The 18965-nt window shown below is 40.6% G+C and overlaps 1 protein-coding gene across 1 annotated transcript in view; it reads right to left on the reverse strand.

Moving 5' to 3' along the window:
- Window positions 1-18965, reverse strand: part of LOC126330555 (transducin beta-like protein 3) — a 160234-nt gene that overhangs the window by 32307 nt on the left and 108962 nt on the right. Inside the window, exons 11-12 of the mRNA XM_049996366.1 lie at window positions 5158-5316; window positions 423-588 (exon numbers count right to left, since the gene is read on the reverse strand). Coding sequence (XP_049852323.1) covers window positions 423-588; window positions 5158-5316 — 325 coding nt within the window. The remainder of the gene's footprint in view (window positions 1-422; window positions 589-5157; window positions 5317-18965) is intronic.

Genomic DNA, 18965 nt, shown 5'->3' on the forward strand with positions numbered 1-18965 from the left:
ACCCAAAACATAACATCAAAACATGCATTCAATCCCTAATGTTGGAAGAAAAAAAATTCAAGTTGCAATTACCAGAAGAAGAACAAAGGAACAAGAACACAGCATCATAATATGTAGATCACCGTCCACGAAATCTGTGAGCAGAACTTTAAATTCCTACTACGTCACACAAAAGAAAAAGTATCAGAACTGTTTGTAATCATGTATATAACATGCTAAATGTAAACTAAATAGTATAAACAAAAATATGTACATATTTTAGGCCACTGAAGATGTGTTGCAAAGAATAAAAGCAAAATGCATATGGTACAAAAATTGTGTTTTACTCAGTTGTCAAGGGAACTAAATAAATGAAATGAATTTATTTAAGTGGGGTTGTCGCGTGGAAAATCGTTATTTCATAATTTCAAAAGAGAACATACCTGCCAGTGCCCAAACCCTCCCAGCATGCTGATCCATAGTTGCAACACATTCACTGGTTTTCACACTCCATATCTTAAGAAGTCCATCAGCTCCAGATGAAACAAGCTGCATGCCATTATTCAAAAACTCAACACGTAACACAGATGATTCATGACCTTCCAATGTCTGCAAATAAAGGAACATGTACATTTAATTAACAAAAAATATTATAGGCAGAACCAACCTGTGAAAAATTCACTATATGAATTAGCATAGATTGCTACTCACTTCTGTTGTCTCCAGGCACTTAGGCTCCAATGCCAAATGTGCCAAGCTGGCACCCAATACCTCCACTATGTGGTGTATAGCAATATATCCTAATTTACATTGCTGTTAAAAATTGTTATATGTAATACAAGGGACCTCTGATAAGTTAGAGCCTTTGACACAAGTTGCACATAATTTTTATGTTTCTTTTTATCTTAGAGGCATAATTTTTGTTCACAGAAGCTGATCTGCTTGTTTAAGTGCAATTTATTTGATTGAATGTCAGAGTGAAAGAGATGTAATGCCTTCTAATTCTGATGCCTCGATTACACTGGGCAACATCTCGCAACAAAGTGGCATACTATGTATATGTGCCATGCTACAAAAGGCAACATCTTCCTGCCTATGCCGCATGTGGCAGGTTTGTTTATACTGAAGCAACAGAATCTGTGCCACACTAAGACGGTCTTGCAGGAGAATGGGAAATCAAGTGATTGAACCAGCAGCTTACTTGGTCACTACACATGCATCCAACAATGAAAATGAAATTCAGCGGAAAAGAAAACAATACTGGAAGAAGAAAATATTTAAAGTAGCCCCACGAACTAATATACTAGATATAGCAACCGCAGATGGTGCCTTATTTAATAATTCTACAAGTATGTCCAATGGAGACTTTAATTACCAACTACCAAGACAGTATTTCACCATGAATTCAACTTGGTACCATATTACAATTTCATACTACCCCAATGCTGCTTTGAACAGCACAATCACAAGTAAGTGCTTCACATATGTTTGGGTTGTCTAGAGGCATTTCCTCGGTTCATTCCCAACGTATCCACAACAGACACTCCATTCATATCTGGTGGTAGCACTTTTTCAATATCTTGTATACTTCTTCAGCTATAGCGTCACTCTCCATTTGCTCTGCTGTCCTTTTTTTGTTTTTTACTTTTGTTAATTTTGTTTCGCAATGTTTTGCCTGGAGTTGGAGGCATGTTTTCTTTTGTAGACTGATGCCACCCTACCCTAAAACCTCTTTCCTCATCACCTTAGCCAGCTTCATCCTGACCCACAACTTCTTCACTTTTGAAGGCCAGACACATCAACAATTAAAGGGAACAACCATGGGTACCAGGATGGCCCCCTCGTATGCCAACCTATTTATGGGTCGCTTAGAGGAAGCCTTCTTGGTTACCCAAGCCTGCCAACCCAAAGTTTGGTACGGATTTATTGATGACATCTTCATGATCTGGACTCACAGTGAAGAACAACTCCAGAATTTCCTCTCCAACCTCAACTCCTTTGGTTCCATCAGATTCACCTGGTCCTACTCCAAATCCCATGCCACTTTCCTTGACGTTGACCTCCATCTGTCCAATGGCCAGCTTCACACATCCGTCCACATCAAACCCACCGACAAGCAACAGTACCTCCATTATGACAGCTGCCACCCATTCCACATCAAACGGTCCCTTCCCTACAGCTTAGGCCTTCGTGGCAAACGAATCTGATCCAGTCCTGAATCCCTGAACCATTACACCAACAACCTGAAAACAGCTTTCGCATCCCGCAACTACCCTCCCGACCTGGTACAGAATCAAATAACCAGAGCCACTTCCTCATCCCCTCAAACCCAGAACCTCTCACAGAAGAACCCCAAAAGTGCCCCACTTGTGACAGGATACTTCCCGGGACTGGATAATACTTCGAATGTGGCTCTCCAGCAGAGATACGACTTCCTAAAATCCTGCCCCGAAATGAGATCCATCCTTCATGTAATCCTCCCCACTCCACCAAGAGTGTCTTTCCGCCGTCCACCTAACCTTCGTAACCTCTTGGTTCATCCCTATGAAATCCCCAAATCACCTTCCCTATCCTCTGGCTCCTACCCTTGTAACTGCCCCCGGTGTAAAACCTGTCCTATGCACCCTCCCACCACCACCTACTCCAGTCCTGTAACCTGGAAGGTGTATACGATCAAACGCAGAGCCACGTGTGAAAGCACCCACGTGATTTACCAACTGATTTGCCTACATTGTGACGCTTTCTATGTGGGAATGACCAGCAACAAACTGTCCATTCGCATGAATGGACACAGGCAGACAGTGTTTGTTGGTAATGATGATCACCCTGTGGCTAAACATGCCTTGGTGCACGGCCAGCACATCTTGGCACAGTGTTACAGCATCCGGGTTATCTGGATACTTCCCACCAACACCATCCTATCCGAACTCCAGAGATGGGAACTTGCCCTTCAATATATCCTCTCTTCTCGTTATCCAGCAGGCCTCAATCTCCGCTAATTTCAAGTTGCCCACTCATACCTCACCTGTCATTCAACATCATCTTTGCCTCTGCACTTCCGCCTCGACTGACATCTCTGCCCAAACTCTTTGCCTTTAAATATGTCTGTATATGTATGGATGGATGGATGTGTGTGTGTGTGTGTGTGTGTGTGTGTGTGTGTGTGTGTGTGTGTGTGTGTGTGTGTGTGTGTGCGTGTGTGTGGGCGCGCGCGCTCTCGCGCGAGTATATACCTATCCTTTTTTCCCCCTAAGGTAAGTCTTTCTGCCCCGGGATTGGAATGACTCCTTACCCTCTCCCTTAAAACCCACATCCTTTCATCTTTCCTTCTCCTTCCCTCTTTCCTGACGAAGCAACCACCGGTTGTGAAAGCTCGAAATTTTGTGTGTTATTTTATTGTGCCTGTCTACCGGCGCTTTCCCGCTTGGTAAGTCTTGGAACCTTTGTTTTTAATATATTTTTCCTATGTGGAAGTTTCTTTCTATTTTATTTACATAATTTATGTAAATAAATAGAATTATACAAACTGACTCCCTTTTTAGTTACTTTACTGCTACAAATGTGATCGTGTGGTGTACTATAGTAAATGAATTTTGAAACTACAATTAATTTTTTACTTACATTAACCTATTCAAATGCATTTGGTAGAAGGCACTATGTGTAGTCTATTGATTACAAGAAATTGAAAAAAGTGAGATGTTTCACAAACATAATAAAATTTCCTGATTTAAAAGTATACTTGTTGATAATTTTATGACCACTGATTGGTGCACTATAGTAGTTTGCACATGTACCCTTAATGTTATAAAGTATGTATAGCTACTGAAATATTGAAACACTTAACAATTAAGCTGGTATTTCCTGGATTTGGATCCGTACATTGAGAATGAATTTTAACAATTCACATGCAAAGCATTTCCTGTAAATCATATTAAGGGCTGAGTGGCATTTTTTACTGGTCACACAGAAGTGTTCTTACTGAATTGCACTTCACGCAGTCTTTATCTTTTTCTTTACAGTACTCTTTATCAATTTCATATTTTATTCCATCATTCCATATAAAATCTCTTTTTATATGGTTATTTTGTAGTTAATTCCACGACACCTCAGATTATCTGCAGCCCTCAAGAAATCTTAGATACTTTTCATTAGACCACTACAAGTTTCAAATTTTGCTCTGCTGCACAGAAAATGTCACACAGGAATCCACAGAGCTAGAGAGATTCCCATGGTACACTGCAGCAGCTTATAACATAAAACCAGGTGTTACTTTCGTCACATTAATCATGGGACAGTATGCGTCAATATAGCTTGAGGCAGTGCCGCATACGAGAATGTTGCAAGATGGTGACCCGGTGTAAACAAGGCTTTACACAAGCAACGATCAAAGCAGTTGGTTTTTCCATGGGAAAAGTGCAGCTGTTCTTATAACTGAAAATGTTTCAGGAAGTTTTCAGCAGTTCAACAGTGTGATTAACTACCCAAGAAATGATAAACACTTATGGGGTTCATATTTGTGTCTTTTTTTATTATTATTCACTTCATGAGATACTGATGTTTGTCCTGATGAGAAAGGCAACCCACAAGCCTTAATGAAGAAAAAAATTGTTTCTCATCAGGACAAATGCACAGCGCACCTGCAATTGTCATGTCCACAATTGTCAAAAGACACTAAATATTACTGTTCTCTAGATTTAACTCACTGAAGACATGGATTGGCATGAGAAAATTCGTATCAAATAAACAAATCATGACTGAAATAATTCAGTATTTTGCTGAACTCATTAAACTGATAATAGATTTCAATAAATTAGAAAATTAATGAATGTCATTTAATGAGCTAAAAGGTAAATATGATTCAAAAGAAATTTAATTTTATTAATCAAACAAATAACTCCTTTCATTATACCTTGTACTACCACTCCATTTTGTTTAGAATGGGAATGGAAGGAAACAAATACACTAAAAACAATTTAATATCTTGTTTAATAATGTAATTCAAACTTCTTTGAAGTGGAGAAGTAATTAATTTAATCTGCAGTCATTGCACAATGTAACAAATTGTATATCCTCAAAACTAGATACAATGATGACAATCTGCAACCAATAAAACTGCCAGGAGTTTGTTTCACCTCATAAGCAATACATAATCAGAAAACATTAGTGGCAGAACAATACCTTGATGCAAGACAAATCCGAGATAGCCCATAATTTGATAGAGCAGTCTGCAGATGACGACACAATAACTTTATCAACAGGTGAGAACTGCACACACCACACTCCTTTCCTGTGTCCATTCATGACTCCTAAGAGGGATAAATCAGCAGCTGACCATAACTGGAGAAGAAAATTGCATTTTTTAAAAAATATATGTTTTCAAGAAAATGCACACAAGCAGCATTAAATCTCATTCCTCATGCTTCAAAAGTCAGTCGACCTGTATATAAATGCCACAAATCTAGTTATCACATTACTTGTGTCACTGTTAATAGCCACTGGTTATTTCCATCAAGGCTGACACAGCCCTACAAGGTCATTGTTATTTTTAACCTATTTCTACGTCATAATATAACATAAAATTTTATGGTTGAAAATAGCATGTAAAACAAAACTGCAAAAGCACAATGAAAACTGTTACACCCAAGTGAAAAATATCATATACAGAATTTATAGAAGCTGCATTACACAAAGTCAATCAAAACACGTTGTAATGTGACTGGACACAGACCATCAGTGAAGAAAAAGATACCGACTGTGTAATATGATGTGAACATGGTATGCTTTATATGTACCCCAGCACTGGGCCTTGTTGTTAAATTAATTTGCAGACCAGGAATGTAGTAATCACCAAAGTTGCAAAAACATACTAAGGTAAGTCTCTCCGCTCCCAGGATTGGAATGACTCCTTACCCTCTCCCTTAAAACCCACATCCTTTCATCTTTCCTTTTCCTTCCCTCTTTCCTGATGAAGCAATCGCCGGTTGCGAAAGCTCGTAATTTTGTGTGTGTGTTTGTGTGTTATTTTATTGTGCCTGTCTACCGGCGCTTTCCCGCTTGGTAAGTCTTGGATTCTTTGTTTTTAATATATTTTTTCCCATGTGGAAGTTTCTTTCCATTTTATTGGCAATATTGTAATATTCACGTGGCAGATTTGTGACTCTGAAACCTCCAAATTATTACTGTTCTAATGCTCGTAGCAACACTGTAATATTCATGTCAGATTTGTGACTCTGAAATCACCATATTATTACTGGTATATTACTACAAGAGTGAGTTTTCAGTCCACTACAACTCACTACAGACAGAGGATACATCACAAACTCACATGAAACATGTGGACATGTTGGACATGAAATGATTGTTGCCATGTTAACAGGGAGTTTACCAGTGTTTCCTGAGTTATCCTGGCAAACAGAATTTGGGTTCTTCTATCGAAATTTCGCTTGAAGACTGTTGTACAGTTATCAGCTGAATTACAGATAGAAGAAATAATACTGTCCCCGGAGGATGCCCGAAAGACGATGGACTAAGAGATTTACTTTATTGCCAGAATGTATCAAACATTCAGGGTACTGCTCAACATTATATAGTACTCTGCAGCACAATCTTTCAATCTGATAAGGGCTGTGAAGCATCATGGTATGGACTCCATGAGCTACCTTGATGCACGATTCCTCAACCACCACCCACAACACAGAGAGGTTGGTTGGACAGGGGCCATCTGTAGAGAGGTGAAATAAGGAAGTGATGGGGTGATATATGTTAGGAATGCTGAAGGTACAGGTTGCCCTTGGGGTCCAAAAAAGGACACACATGACTAGACATAAGGTTCTTGTATCACTTGTCAGAGAAAGACAATTACAGGAATGGGTGTATTGGGGACGGGAATAATGCAAGCCATTAATTCTTACTGCACAAGAGCTTTTAGTATGTGTAAATACCTCAGCTTGGATATATTCATTCAAGTGTCATTTTTTGTCAACTAAGACTCAAAACTCTGAAAAATGCTTTTCAATAAATATTGGGGGTACATGTCATGCCTCCCCCCCCCCCCCCCTGCCCCTCCCAGCTGTGATGTCCATGATTACAGGCATATCAGAGTCACAGCTACATCATATGTATCACCCACATGGTAGTACCTACACTACTTGCCTAAATGGTACCCTCTGAACAGGTGTGATACATCATTTCATCTAATTCTTGATCCACTGGTAAAATGTCATTGGCATGTGCTAATGTGTACTGAGGCTCATCCATCAAAGTGATCTTTATCCAACATGCTCAGAGTGTCCAATAACATGTTCCCATGCCAAAACTAATCACTACACCCCATGAAGTATGGTAATCCGAGGGATAAGGACTTCATTACTCCATAGTGATGTAGTGGTTCTGAATGATACAGCACTTCAGTAGTAGTTGCTCAGCAACCGAATGGATGTATTATAAGCTGCATTTTGATACATATGCAATCCATGATAGTAAATTGTGACCCTTGTAATCAACATGTTGTTGCCCATGACAGATAACTCAGGTGGCAACAGTTTTTCAAGAATTAGGATACTCAACGTACATGCTTTACACAGAGGCATGTGAAACACCCAGAACCTGTATTACCTAAGATGAAAATTCCTCTGTGTCTAGTACACTATAGTTTGATACACAAGAAACTCAAACCACAGCAATTCTTTCCAAACATTTCAGTTTATACAAAAAGTGCTGCATAAAACAATGGCATCCTATGACGTAGTAGCAAATCCAGTTACATGAGTCAAATCTGTATACTCTGAAAGACAAAATTAAAGATCAGAAACATATACTATGTGATCAGGAACAGTGAAGAAAGTCGAAGAACATGAGAGAACTAGATAACCACTACCCAACAAAGCAACAAACAACTGGACTGCTCGTCTACAAAGCCAAACAATTATACAAATTCATGACAACTTGTGACAAAGCAAGCTGGGATATTTTTATTTCCCCTCTAGTTTTGCCATCTGCCTCCTTAAAATTCATTTTTTTTTCATTTTAGAATTAATTACCCTTAACATACGTGAGTATAATTTGCATTTTCATAAAAGAGAAAGGTTGGCCCTCGGTTTTACAGAATATAACACCAGATCTAATTTAATAGTTTTATGTATGTAACTTATTTTCTAATTTATTTTGACTATTCCTCCTCATTAGTACCTTTTGTTATAGGGTGACATCAGTAATTGTTTTACAAATTAAATTCTATGTATAAACAAATATGGTTGGTTTGTGGGGGTGAAGGGACCAGACTAGAAAGGGCATCGGTCCCTATAAACAAATATAAATTCTGCACTAAATATATACATTTGGAGGAACAACTAATAGTATTCTTAAAGAATCTATTTGGCTCTCTTTGAAAACATATTAGCAAAGCCAGCCCTTAATTAATTCCAAAGTAATTAACAGTTTTGTCAAAAGTATTGTTTGCATAATCACATCTGTTAATTTCATCATTAAAACAAGTAATTCGGCCTAATTCTTGTAGTAGAAGAAACTGTTAAAAAGAACCAATTTTTCGATGTGTACAGTTAATCAAATGAGTTAAGTTTTCATTGTAATTACTGTAAATTAAACATCAAAGAATGTGTAGTTTCAGTATCTATTATTGTGAGGATACATGAGGGCCCAATTTTTGGTTCTGAGATAGTCAGTCCATGACCGAGTTTCAGACGAGGAACCTGTATTTGTTAGAACAACAACAATGCATCTGTGAAATAAGAGTAACACAATTAGGCCATGTGTTAAAACAATGACAGTGTCTGTTCCATACATACCTCGTTATTCTTCAAGAACTGTGTGGTTAGGTTTTTACTGCTCCTGAATGTTCAACAGTAAACTATTGTAGCAGAATGTGGATGTTTGCCTTTTAAAGAGGCTTATCGAAAATTAAACAATAGTGCACTGGTCATATGAAATGTGTATATGGGAGGTTGTGAACCATGAAAGTAAACAACTGTGAAACACAAATGTGCACCTGTCAGCTACATCATTTAAAGTAGTCTGTGTTTGACTTCCACTCACGTGCACATCAAATTGGGGGGGGGGGGGGGGGGGGGGTTACAGTAAGATTTACTCCTAGATGTCAGATAAGTCTACAGAAAGAAGTGGAAGAAGTTTCCTGTCATTCATAGCTTGGTTCTTGTACGAGAGAGAGAGAGAGAGAGAGAGAGAGAGAGAGAGAGAGAGAGAGAGAGTGTGAGAGAGAGAGAGAGAGAGAGAGAGAGAGAGAGAGAGAGAGAGAGAGAAGAGGTGCCAACAATGACGTTATCAGTGCCCATACAAAATTAGTAGAAACAAATATGTATAAAATAGGGAAAAAGTGAGAAAAGAGATACAAAAAAATTTAGATAAAACATCACTCACTCTCTCCCACAATCTCACCCATGATCACCCGCACAATCACACTAGCTCAGGAAAGCTGTTAAGAGGAAAACTAATATAAATTCACAGGAATATGTGGCTGACTATTCACTTGCAAAAATCACGTATGAGCCAGCCATCCGGATAACACATTAAAAACATTACCCTAAATTTTAACAAGCAAGTCCCACATTTGTATAATTATCAATTCAAATAGAGGGCAAGTCTGTCAACAAATGAGCTGCTATCTTTTGGTCTGAAAAGAAAACACAGCCCAGTAATATATGACACACTGTGACCTGCACACAACAAATGACACATAGGAGAGTCCTCTCGCCAGAGTAAGAAACCATGGAACATAGGGCTGTGGCCTTTGTGAGGAGAGGTAAAGAGGCTCAAAGAAAATACGCTGCAGCCGTGTTGTGGGTTTCACTACACGTAGCTTACTGTCTGTAACTTCCGGCCTCTCTTCTTCTCGCCAACGTATTACTCTGCTTCTCAACAGTGAGGCGATAATATCTAGGGGACTGGCACAATGAAGTAGCTGAGAACTGGCTGCTACATCTGCCCTTTCATTCCCTTTAATACCCACATGCCCTGGCACACAGTAGGAAGACACTTCCTTCCCCAGCCTTTGTAGGTCTAGGATGGCTTCCTGGATATTCCGGACTACTTTATCTGCTGAGTAAAAGTGTTGTAGAGAGTTAGGGGTGCCAAAGCAGTCACAATAGAGAAGGAATTTAGCACTTGCATCACACCTCATCTGCTCCAGTGCTTACAAGATCATGTATTATTCTGCATCGATGACAGTAGACTTGTGGCAGTCGGATCTTGAGGACAAGATGACGGAAAAGGAACAGCTGCCAGTTGGCAAATAGCAGTTCCCCAGCCTGAGCACAAAGACCAGGTATGCAGCTGGTCGTATAAACACCAGTGGCCAGCCTAATCCCCTTTTGGATTCAACAATTTTTAGATAAGATGGCCTTGCTGTTCATCCACACTCCAGCCAGATCATACAAAAGCCCTATAACATGAAGCAGATGAGCAGTGTCCATTCCCCAGGTTCTGTGACTAAGGCACTTTAAGATATTCAACACCTTCTGGGTCATGGCTTTCAGATCAGTCAAGAGTAGTAACCAGGATGGTTTGGAGTAAAAAATGAGGACCATAAACTTCAACGAATCTTTAAAATGTAGAATAGTGTCTCTCTTATTAAAGGCACATAAATTAAAATTATACTGAGAACAATTAAAATGAACACACACATACACTTACCCGTAGAAAACTAAAAACCCTTCTCTGCAGCTCACTTCTCTAATGACTGCACTATAATTTGCAAATTCTGAGTCACTATTGCAGCACTGGAGGAGGAACAGGAAACAGCAAAATTGTCCATTCTGTACAGTAAACGTGATACTGTTGACGGCTACTGCAAAGAGGGTAACGCTTTAAACATGGCCTAAGAAATGCCATTCGCCCGCGAAAACAATCCAAAAGCAAGTTATCAATTCAGGACCTAAAAAAAGTACTTAAGATACAAGTAACCATATGAAGATGAGGTTGTGGCCACAAAAGCACCAATGGTTGAGCTATCCTAGAATAATTTATATCCAATTACTGCCATATGCCTTACTAATGTCAAAGAATAAATCAGCAGAATGATGTTTACCTAGGAACGTCTGCCGGATAGTCAGCACTAGCAGGGTCAAGTTGTCAATGGAGCATCAAAATCTCCTCATTCCACACTGAGAGTGACTAAGGAGTAACCTAGTCTCTAACATCCAGACTAGACGTTGGTTAACCATTTGCTCCAAAGTTTTACCCACATACCTACTAAGGCGATGCTCTGTTAACCTACTGGGATACATTCGGTTCTTTCCTGGTCTGATGTAAGGTATCAAAATTGCCTCTCACCACCAGTTGGGAAAGTGGTCTGTCTGCTGTATCAAATTAAAACATTTGAGGAAGAGGTACTCTGATGCTGCTTGCAAACATCAAAACATGTAGTACTGGTTTGGTCATGACCAGGTGCAGTATCAGGAGTTGCCGGTAGTGCCAAATCCAGCTCCCACACGGAGAAAAGGCAGTTATAAGATTCAGAATTGTTGGATCTGAGTCCCATCAACCCCACTCCATTGTGGCACGTTAGCAGTGAAATGCTGGATCCTGGCTCTGCTATTGTCTGGGCGACATCTTTGAAATTGTGCAGAGACACTCCTGTTTCAACATTGCTGCTACAGGCGAGCAACTGCATTTACCAGAAATCCTCCTGATACCTTCCTATACTTTTGTAGGACAAGTGTAACAGTTGATAAGAGTCCGGAAACACTCGCCATGACCTTCCCTTGCTCTTCTTGATTATACATGTTGAGCTTTGGCTATAACTAACCAAAAGACTGTGAGATTGCGTGCTGCTGGGCAGTCACATGCTTGACCCTGATGGCTGATGGCACTCAAATCCCACCAAGGTACAGGTTGCCTCCTAAGATGATTTGCGCACTTTACAATCGATAAATCAGCAACACGATGGATCACTTGTATGATGAGGTCCACCCATTCCTGGAAGCTGCCGCAGTATTCAAAAACAGCCAGCTCGCCAAACAGCATCCACTTAGCTCTGCTCTCCAGCCATTTCAGAAGCTTCCTTTCAAGTAATGCTCCATCCAATAGGTGGATCCAAGGAGGGAAGTGGTCACTGGAACGAAGGTCATCAGTTGCTTCCCACTGAGAGGAGTCTGCAAGCGCTGGAGAGCAGAAAGAGAGGTGATGGCTGAGGATGACCCAGTAGCAGCCAAGAAATGAGGATGTACAGGCCCTGAGACATCATGAGGCACACCAAAACTCAACCACTGGGGCAATTATCCATTGAGTCCCATAATAGACTATGGGCACAGAAGTTTCCCAGTACGAGGAATGGATGGGGGAGTTATTGTGTAAGGCCTGTGAGACCTTCAGAGTCTCTCGCATCCTGTGGAGGTAAAGAAATTGAGCAGATAGTTATCTCCTGACACACATGAACTTCAACGGTTCCTGCTTGTAGGTCAGTAACCAAAGAGAGAGTAGAACTGTGGTGTGGGCGAGAAATACAGCAACCCCTACCTTGGCCCTTTCTCCAGTCAGGTCATCCCTGTGGTAGCTTTAAAATGTGTTTCTTGTAAACAAGCACAGGAGTGTGCCTATGTTAGGCTGCACATGATTCCTGAACCCATCCATATTCCACTGAAGTATGGTAGTTATTTATTTTATTGGGGGGGGGGGGGGGGGTGCACTTTAAGCCTCTGTCTCTCTGCTGAGGTGGGGGGGGGGGGGGCTACAGTGGATGGTGGTTCCATCTTGATGTGGTTTCACCAGGCAGACACGACACTACTGGCTCTGAAGCAGAAGCTGTAGAGCCACCAGGCAAAGGACAACAACATGGTCTGAAGGTTTATTACCTGTTTTTGCCTGTGGTGGAAGCTCCCATTTGCTTTTTTTGCCTGGGAAGGCTTTGTAGAAACCACCCCAACAGTGGTAATAACAGTGAGGATCGTTTACGAGACTGCCTTTGAAGGTGCTGGGAGGGGGACTCTGAAATAATGGCAGCTTTACAAGTTCACTGACAGATGCAGGCATAAGTCTGACACCAGCAACCTCTGTTTGTGTAGAGGCATCAGCTCTTGGAAGAGGCTTTTCAAGAACTGAAGGAAACGATGTAATGAATGTGGGAGGCTACACGGCCTTAAAGATCTCGTGACAGGTCAAAGGAATACGTTTTATTTTAGTTGTCATCATGGGAGTTCTGTCATCTTAAAATACTGGTGCAGTAGCTGAGTTTTTGATGATGTAGGTTGAATATTCATCATTAATTATTTGTAATGTTACTAACATGTGTTTGTTCAAAAAATGTTGTGGTGTACCAATGCAGAAGCGATGAACTGTATTCAAGCTTCAAGCAGCAAAGATCATGTCTACATTGGTGGCAGACAGCAGTAGCAGTTTGAGCTGCAAAGATCTTACAATAGTAGCAGCCAGCCACAGGAAAAAAAATTGCCACTCATGTGAAATAATGAGTTAATTGTTAAAAGTGATGATATCACTGTATGTTTGTTTGTGTACGTGGTTCCAAAATAGTTTAAAATGGATCTTACAGTGAGCTATCATGGAGGAGCTGTACTGGACAGTCAAGTTGACATAGACATTCTCAGTGTAGGTGAGCGCTGGCACTTACAATAAGCTGAAGAATGGATAATCACAGTGGAGTAGAGGAACTTGCAGAGGTGGTATATTCTCAGTACTTAAGGATGAGAGTAGTTACTGGCTCAAGACGGGGGATTGATTTGACTACGAAAGTTTCCACCAGTAACATACTAACCAGTGGTTCCCTTGTGAGTGGTTAGTTAGGGAGATATTGCTATCTAATGGTAAAGAGTGGGCTTAATTAGTTTCATGGATGATGAAATGAAATGAAATGAAATGTCGTGTGGCTAGGGCCTCCTGTCGGGTTGACCAGTTGCCTGGTGCACGTCTTTTTAATTGATGCCACTTTGGTGACTTGCATGTCAATGAGGATGAGATGATGATAAGAGACAACACAACACCCAGTCCCTGAGCGGAGAAAATCCCCCACCCAACCGGGAATCGGATCTGGGCCCCCTCTGCATGTCATTCTGCCAAGCTGACCTCTCAGTTATCGAGGCGGACCTCTTGGATGATAGAAATATTTCATAGTCACTAATGTACTGGGATCGAGTAGTTATTGTTTATATGTGACTGAATTTAAGCTCAGATTCTGATACGGATTGTTTCATATTTTCTATCCAGTGTTCCTGTTTTCCAAAAGTCAGAAGTAATTGAGTACTGCAGTAATTTTGTACATGTGGTTAGTGCACTCTGAGAGTATCAAGTGTCACCCGTGTCATTTGGAGGATTTGTACACACTAAGAGGATAGCGTGGTGTGTCACTGGTGTTTAGAATGTGTTTGCAGGTGCACTGAGTGACAGTGATTCAATTTACAACATACTTGGTTAAACAGGCACTAGGCAATTCAGAATAAATCTACATATCACTTGTATTGTGTCGATCACCACAAAACTGCCAAGATTTTTCCCATTTTACATTGAAACCACTACTGCAGGAATGTTACAGTATTACCATTACTTTCAATGTATGTCTCTCTCTCTCTCTCTCTCTCTCTCTCTCTCTCTCTCTCTCCCCCCTTTTTTTGCAAGTGACCATTTAATTAGAAAATGATAGTGGAATGTGATTCACCAACACATGAAGTGGCTTAAATTTTGCTTTGATTATGTAACTTCAGGGACCAAAGTGGTTGTGGCATGAACTTTTTTTTCATTATACTGGGGGATAGAGAATTGTTGGATTGTTGGCAGTGGTCACTGCAGTCAGATTGTGAAGTACACACAAAAAGAAAAAAGGAGAGAGAGGGTGCTTCAATAAATCAACCAAAAAATAAAGTAAGTCCCAAATATTATTTAAAAATAAGTGAATTTTCCTCGAAAATAACTTGAATCTCATTGATATATATATTAAAAACAAAGATTCCAAGACTTACCAAGCGGGAAAGCGCCGGCAGACAGGCACATGAACAAAACACACAAACACACACACAGAATTACGAGCTTTCGCAACTGGCAGTTGCTTCGTCAGGAAAGAGGGAAGGAGAGGGAAAAATGAAAGGATGTGGGTTTTAAGGGAGAGGGTAAAGAGTCATTCCAATCCCGGGAGCGGAAAGACTTCCCTTAGGGGAAAAAAAGGACAGGTGTACACTCGTACACTCGCACACACACACACACACACACACACACACACACACACACACACACACATATCCATCCGCACATACACAGACTCTCAGCTTGTGTCTGTGTATGTGCGGATGGATATGTGTGTGTGTGTGTGTGTGTGTGTGTGTGTGTGTGTGTGCGCGCGCGAGTGTACACCTGTCCTTTTTTTCCCCTAAGAGAAGTCTTTCCGCTCCCGGGATTGGAATGACTCCTTACCCTCTCCCTTAAAACCCACATCCTTTCATTTTTCCCTCTCCTTCCCTCTTTCCTAACGAAGCAACTGCCAGTTGCGAAAGCTCGTAATTCTGTGTGTGTGTTTGTGTGTTTTGTTCATGTGCCTGTCTGCCGGCACTTTCCCGCTTGGTAAGTCTTGGAATCTTTGTTTTTAATATATTTTTCCCATGTGGAAGTCTCTTTCTGTTTTATATATATATATATATATATATATATATATATATATATATATATATATATATATATATAGAGAGAGAGAGAGAGAGAGAGAGAGAGAGAGAGAGAGAGACAGAAGTAATGACATTAACTTATAAAGAGTCAGTACTTCCAGAATTCATACCCCCCATGAACCATACACCTAACCGTTGGTGGGGAGGTTTGCGTGCCTCAGCGATACAGATGGCCGTACCGTAGGTGCAACCGCAACGGAGGGCTATTTGTTAAGAGTCCAGACAAACGTGTGGTTCCTGAAGAGGGGCAGCAGCCTTTTCAGTAGTTGCAGGGGCAACAGTCTGGATGATTGACTGATCTGGACTTGCAACACTAACCAAAACGGCTTTGCTGTGCTGGTACTGCGAACGGCTGAAAGCAAGGGGAATCTAAAGCCGGAGGGCACGCAGCTTTACTGTATCGTTAAATGATGATGGCATCCTCTTGGGTAAAATATTCCGGAGGTAAAATAGTCCCCCATTCGGACATCCTGGCGGGGACTACTCAAGAGGACGTCGTTATCAAGAGAAAGAAAACTGGCATTCTACGGATCGGAGTGTGGAATGTCAGATCCCTTAATCGGGCAGGTAGGTTAGAGAATTTAAAAAGGGAAATGGATATGTTAAAGTTAATTTATAGTGAGAATTAGTGAAGTTCGGTGGCAGGAGGAACAAGACTTCTGGTCAGGTGAATACAGGGTTATAAATACAAAATAAAATAGGGGTAATGCCGGAGTAGGTTTAATAATGAATAAAAAAATAGGAGTGAGGGTAAGCTACGACCAACAGCATAGTGAACGCATTACTGTGGCCAAGAAAGACACGAAGCCCATGGCTACTGCAGTAATACAAGTCTGTATGCCAACTAGCACTGCAGATGATGAAGAAATTGATGAAATGTATGATGAGATAAAAGAAATTATTCAGGTAGTGAAGGGAGCCAAAAATTTATAGTCATGGGTGACTGGAATTCGAAAGTAGGAAATGGGAGAGAAGGAAACGTAGTAGGTGAATATGGACTGGGGCAAAGAAATGAAAGAGGAAGCCGCCTGGTAGAATTTTGCACAGAGCACAACTTAATCATAGGTAACACTTGGTTCAAGAAACATAAAAGAAGGCTGTATACATGGAAGAAGCCTGGAGATACTGACAGGTTCCATATAGATTATATAATGGTAAGACAGAGATTTAGGAACCAGGTTTTAAATTGTAAGATATTTCCAGGGGCAGATGTCGACTGACCACAATCTATTGGTTATGACCTGTAGATTAAAACTAAAGAAACTGCAAAAAGGTGGGAATTTAAGGAGATGGGACCTGGATAAACTAAAAGAACCAGAGGTTGTACAGAGTTTCAGGGAGAGCATAAGGGAGCAATCGGCAGGAATGGGGGAAAGAAATACAGTAGAAGAAGAATGGGTAGCTCTTAGGGATGAAGTAGTGAAGGCAGCAGAGGATCAAGTAGGTAAAAAGACGAAGGCTAGTAGAAATCCTTGGGTAACAGAAGAAATATTGAATTTAATTGATGAAAGGAGAAAATATAAAAACGCAGTAAATGAAGCAGGCAAAAAGGAACACAGACGTCTCAAAAATGAGATTGACAGGAAGTGCAAAATGGCTAAGCAGGGACGGCTAGAGGACAAATGTAAGGATGTAGAGGCTTATCTCACTAGGGGTAAGATAGATACTGCCTACAGGAAAATTAAAGTGGCCTTTGCAGAAAAGAGAGTCACTTGTATGAATATCAAGAGCTCAGATGGAAACCCAGTTCTATGCAAAGAAGCGAAAGCAGAAAGGTGGAAGGAGTATACAGAGGGTCTATATAAGGGTGATGTACTTGAGGACAATATTATGGAAATGGAAGAGGATGTAGATGAAGATGAAATGGGAGATACGATACTGCGTGAAGAGTTTGACAGAGCAATGAAAGACCTTAGTCGAAACAAGGCCCCGGGCGTAGAAACCATTCCATTGGAACTACTGACGGCCTTGGGAGAGCCAGTCCTGACAAAACTCTACCATCTGGTGAGCAAGATGTATGAGACAGGCGAAATACCCTCAGACTTCAAGAAGAATATAATAATTCCAATCCCAAAGAAAACAGGTGCTGACAGATGTGAAATTACCATACTATCAGTTTAATAAGTCACAGCTGCAAAATACTAACGCAAATTCTTTACAGACGAATGGAAAAACTGGTAGAAACCGACCCGAGCGAAGATCAGTTTGGATTCCACACGAATGTTGGAACACGTGACGCAATACTGCCCCTACGACTTATCTTAGAAAATATATTAAGGAAAGGCAAACCTATATTTCTAGCATTCGTAGACTTAGAGAAAGCTTTTGAGAATGTTGACTGGAATACTCTCTTTCAAATTCTAAAGGTGGCAGGGGTAAAATACAGGGAGCGAAAGACTATTTACAATTTGTACAGAAACCAGATGGCAGTTATAAGAGTCGAGGGACATGAAAGGGAAGCAGTGGTTGGGAAGGGAGTGAGACAGGGTTGTAGCCATTCCCCGATGTTATTCAATCTGTATATTGAGCAAGCAGTAAAGGAAACAAAAGAAAAATTCAGAGTAGGTATTAAAATCCATGGAGAAGAAATAAAAACCTTGAGGTTCATCGATGTCATTGTAATTCTGTCAGAGACAGCAAAGGACCTGGAAGAGCAGTTGATAGCGTCTTGAAAGGAGGATATAGGATGAACATCAACAAAAGCAAAACGAGGATAATGGAATGTAGAAGAATTAAGTCAGATGATGCTGAGGGAATTAGATTAGGAAATGAGACAATTAAAGTAGTAAAGGAGCTTAGCTATTTGGGGAGCAAAATAACTGATGATGGTCGAAGTAGAGAGGATATAAAATGTAGACTGGCAATGGCAAGGAAAGAGTTTCTGAAGAAGAGAAATTTGTTAACATCGAGTACAGATTTAAGTGTCAGGAAGTCGTGTCTAAAAGTATTTGTATGGAGTGTAGCCATGTATGGAAGTGAAACAGACGATAAATAGTTTGGACAGGAAGAGAATAGTAGGTTTCGAAATGTGGTGCTACAGAAGAATGCTGAAGATTAGATGGGTAGATCACATAACTAATGAGGAGGTATTGAATAGAAATGGGGAGAAGAGGAGTTTGTGGCACATCTTGACAAGAAGAAGGGACCGGTTGGTAGGACATGTTCTGAGGCATCAAGGGATCACAAATTTAGCATTGGAGGGCAGCGTGGAGGGTAAAAATCGTAGAGGGAGACCAAGAGACGAATACACTAAGCAGATTCAGAAGGATGTAGGTTGCAGTAAGTACTGGGAGATGAAGAAGCTTGCACGGGATACAGTAGCATGGAGAGCTGCATCAAACTAGTCTCAGG

This window comes from Schistocerca gregaria, chromosome 2, assembly GCF_023897955.1.
Source record: "Schistocerca gregaria isolate iqSchGreg1 chromosome 2, iqSchGreg1.2, whole genome shotgun sequence".
Lineage (NCBI taxonomy): Eukaryota > Metazoa > Arthropoda > Insecta > Orthoptera > Acrididae > Schistocerca > Schistocerca gregaria.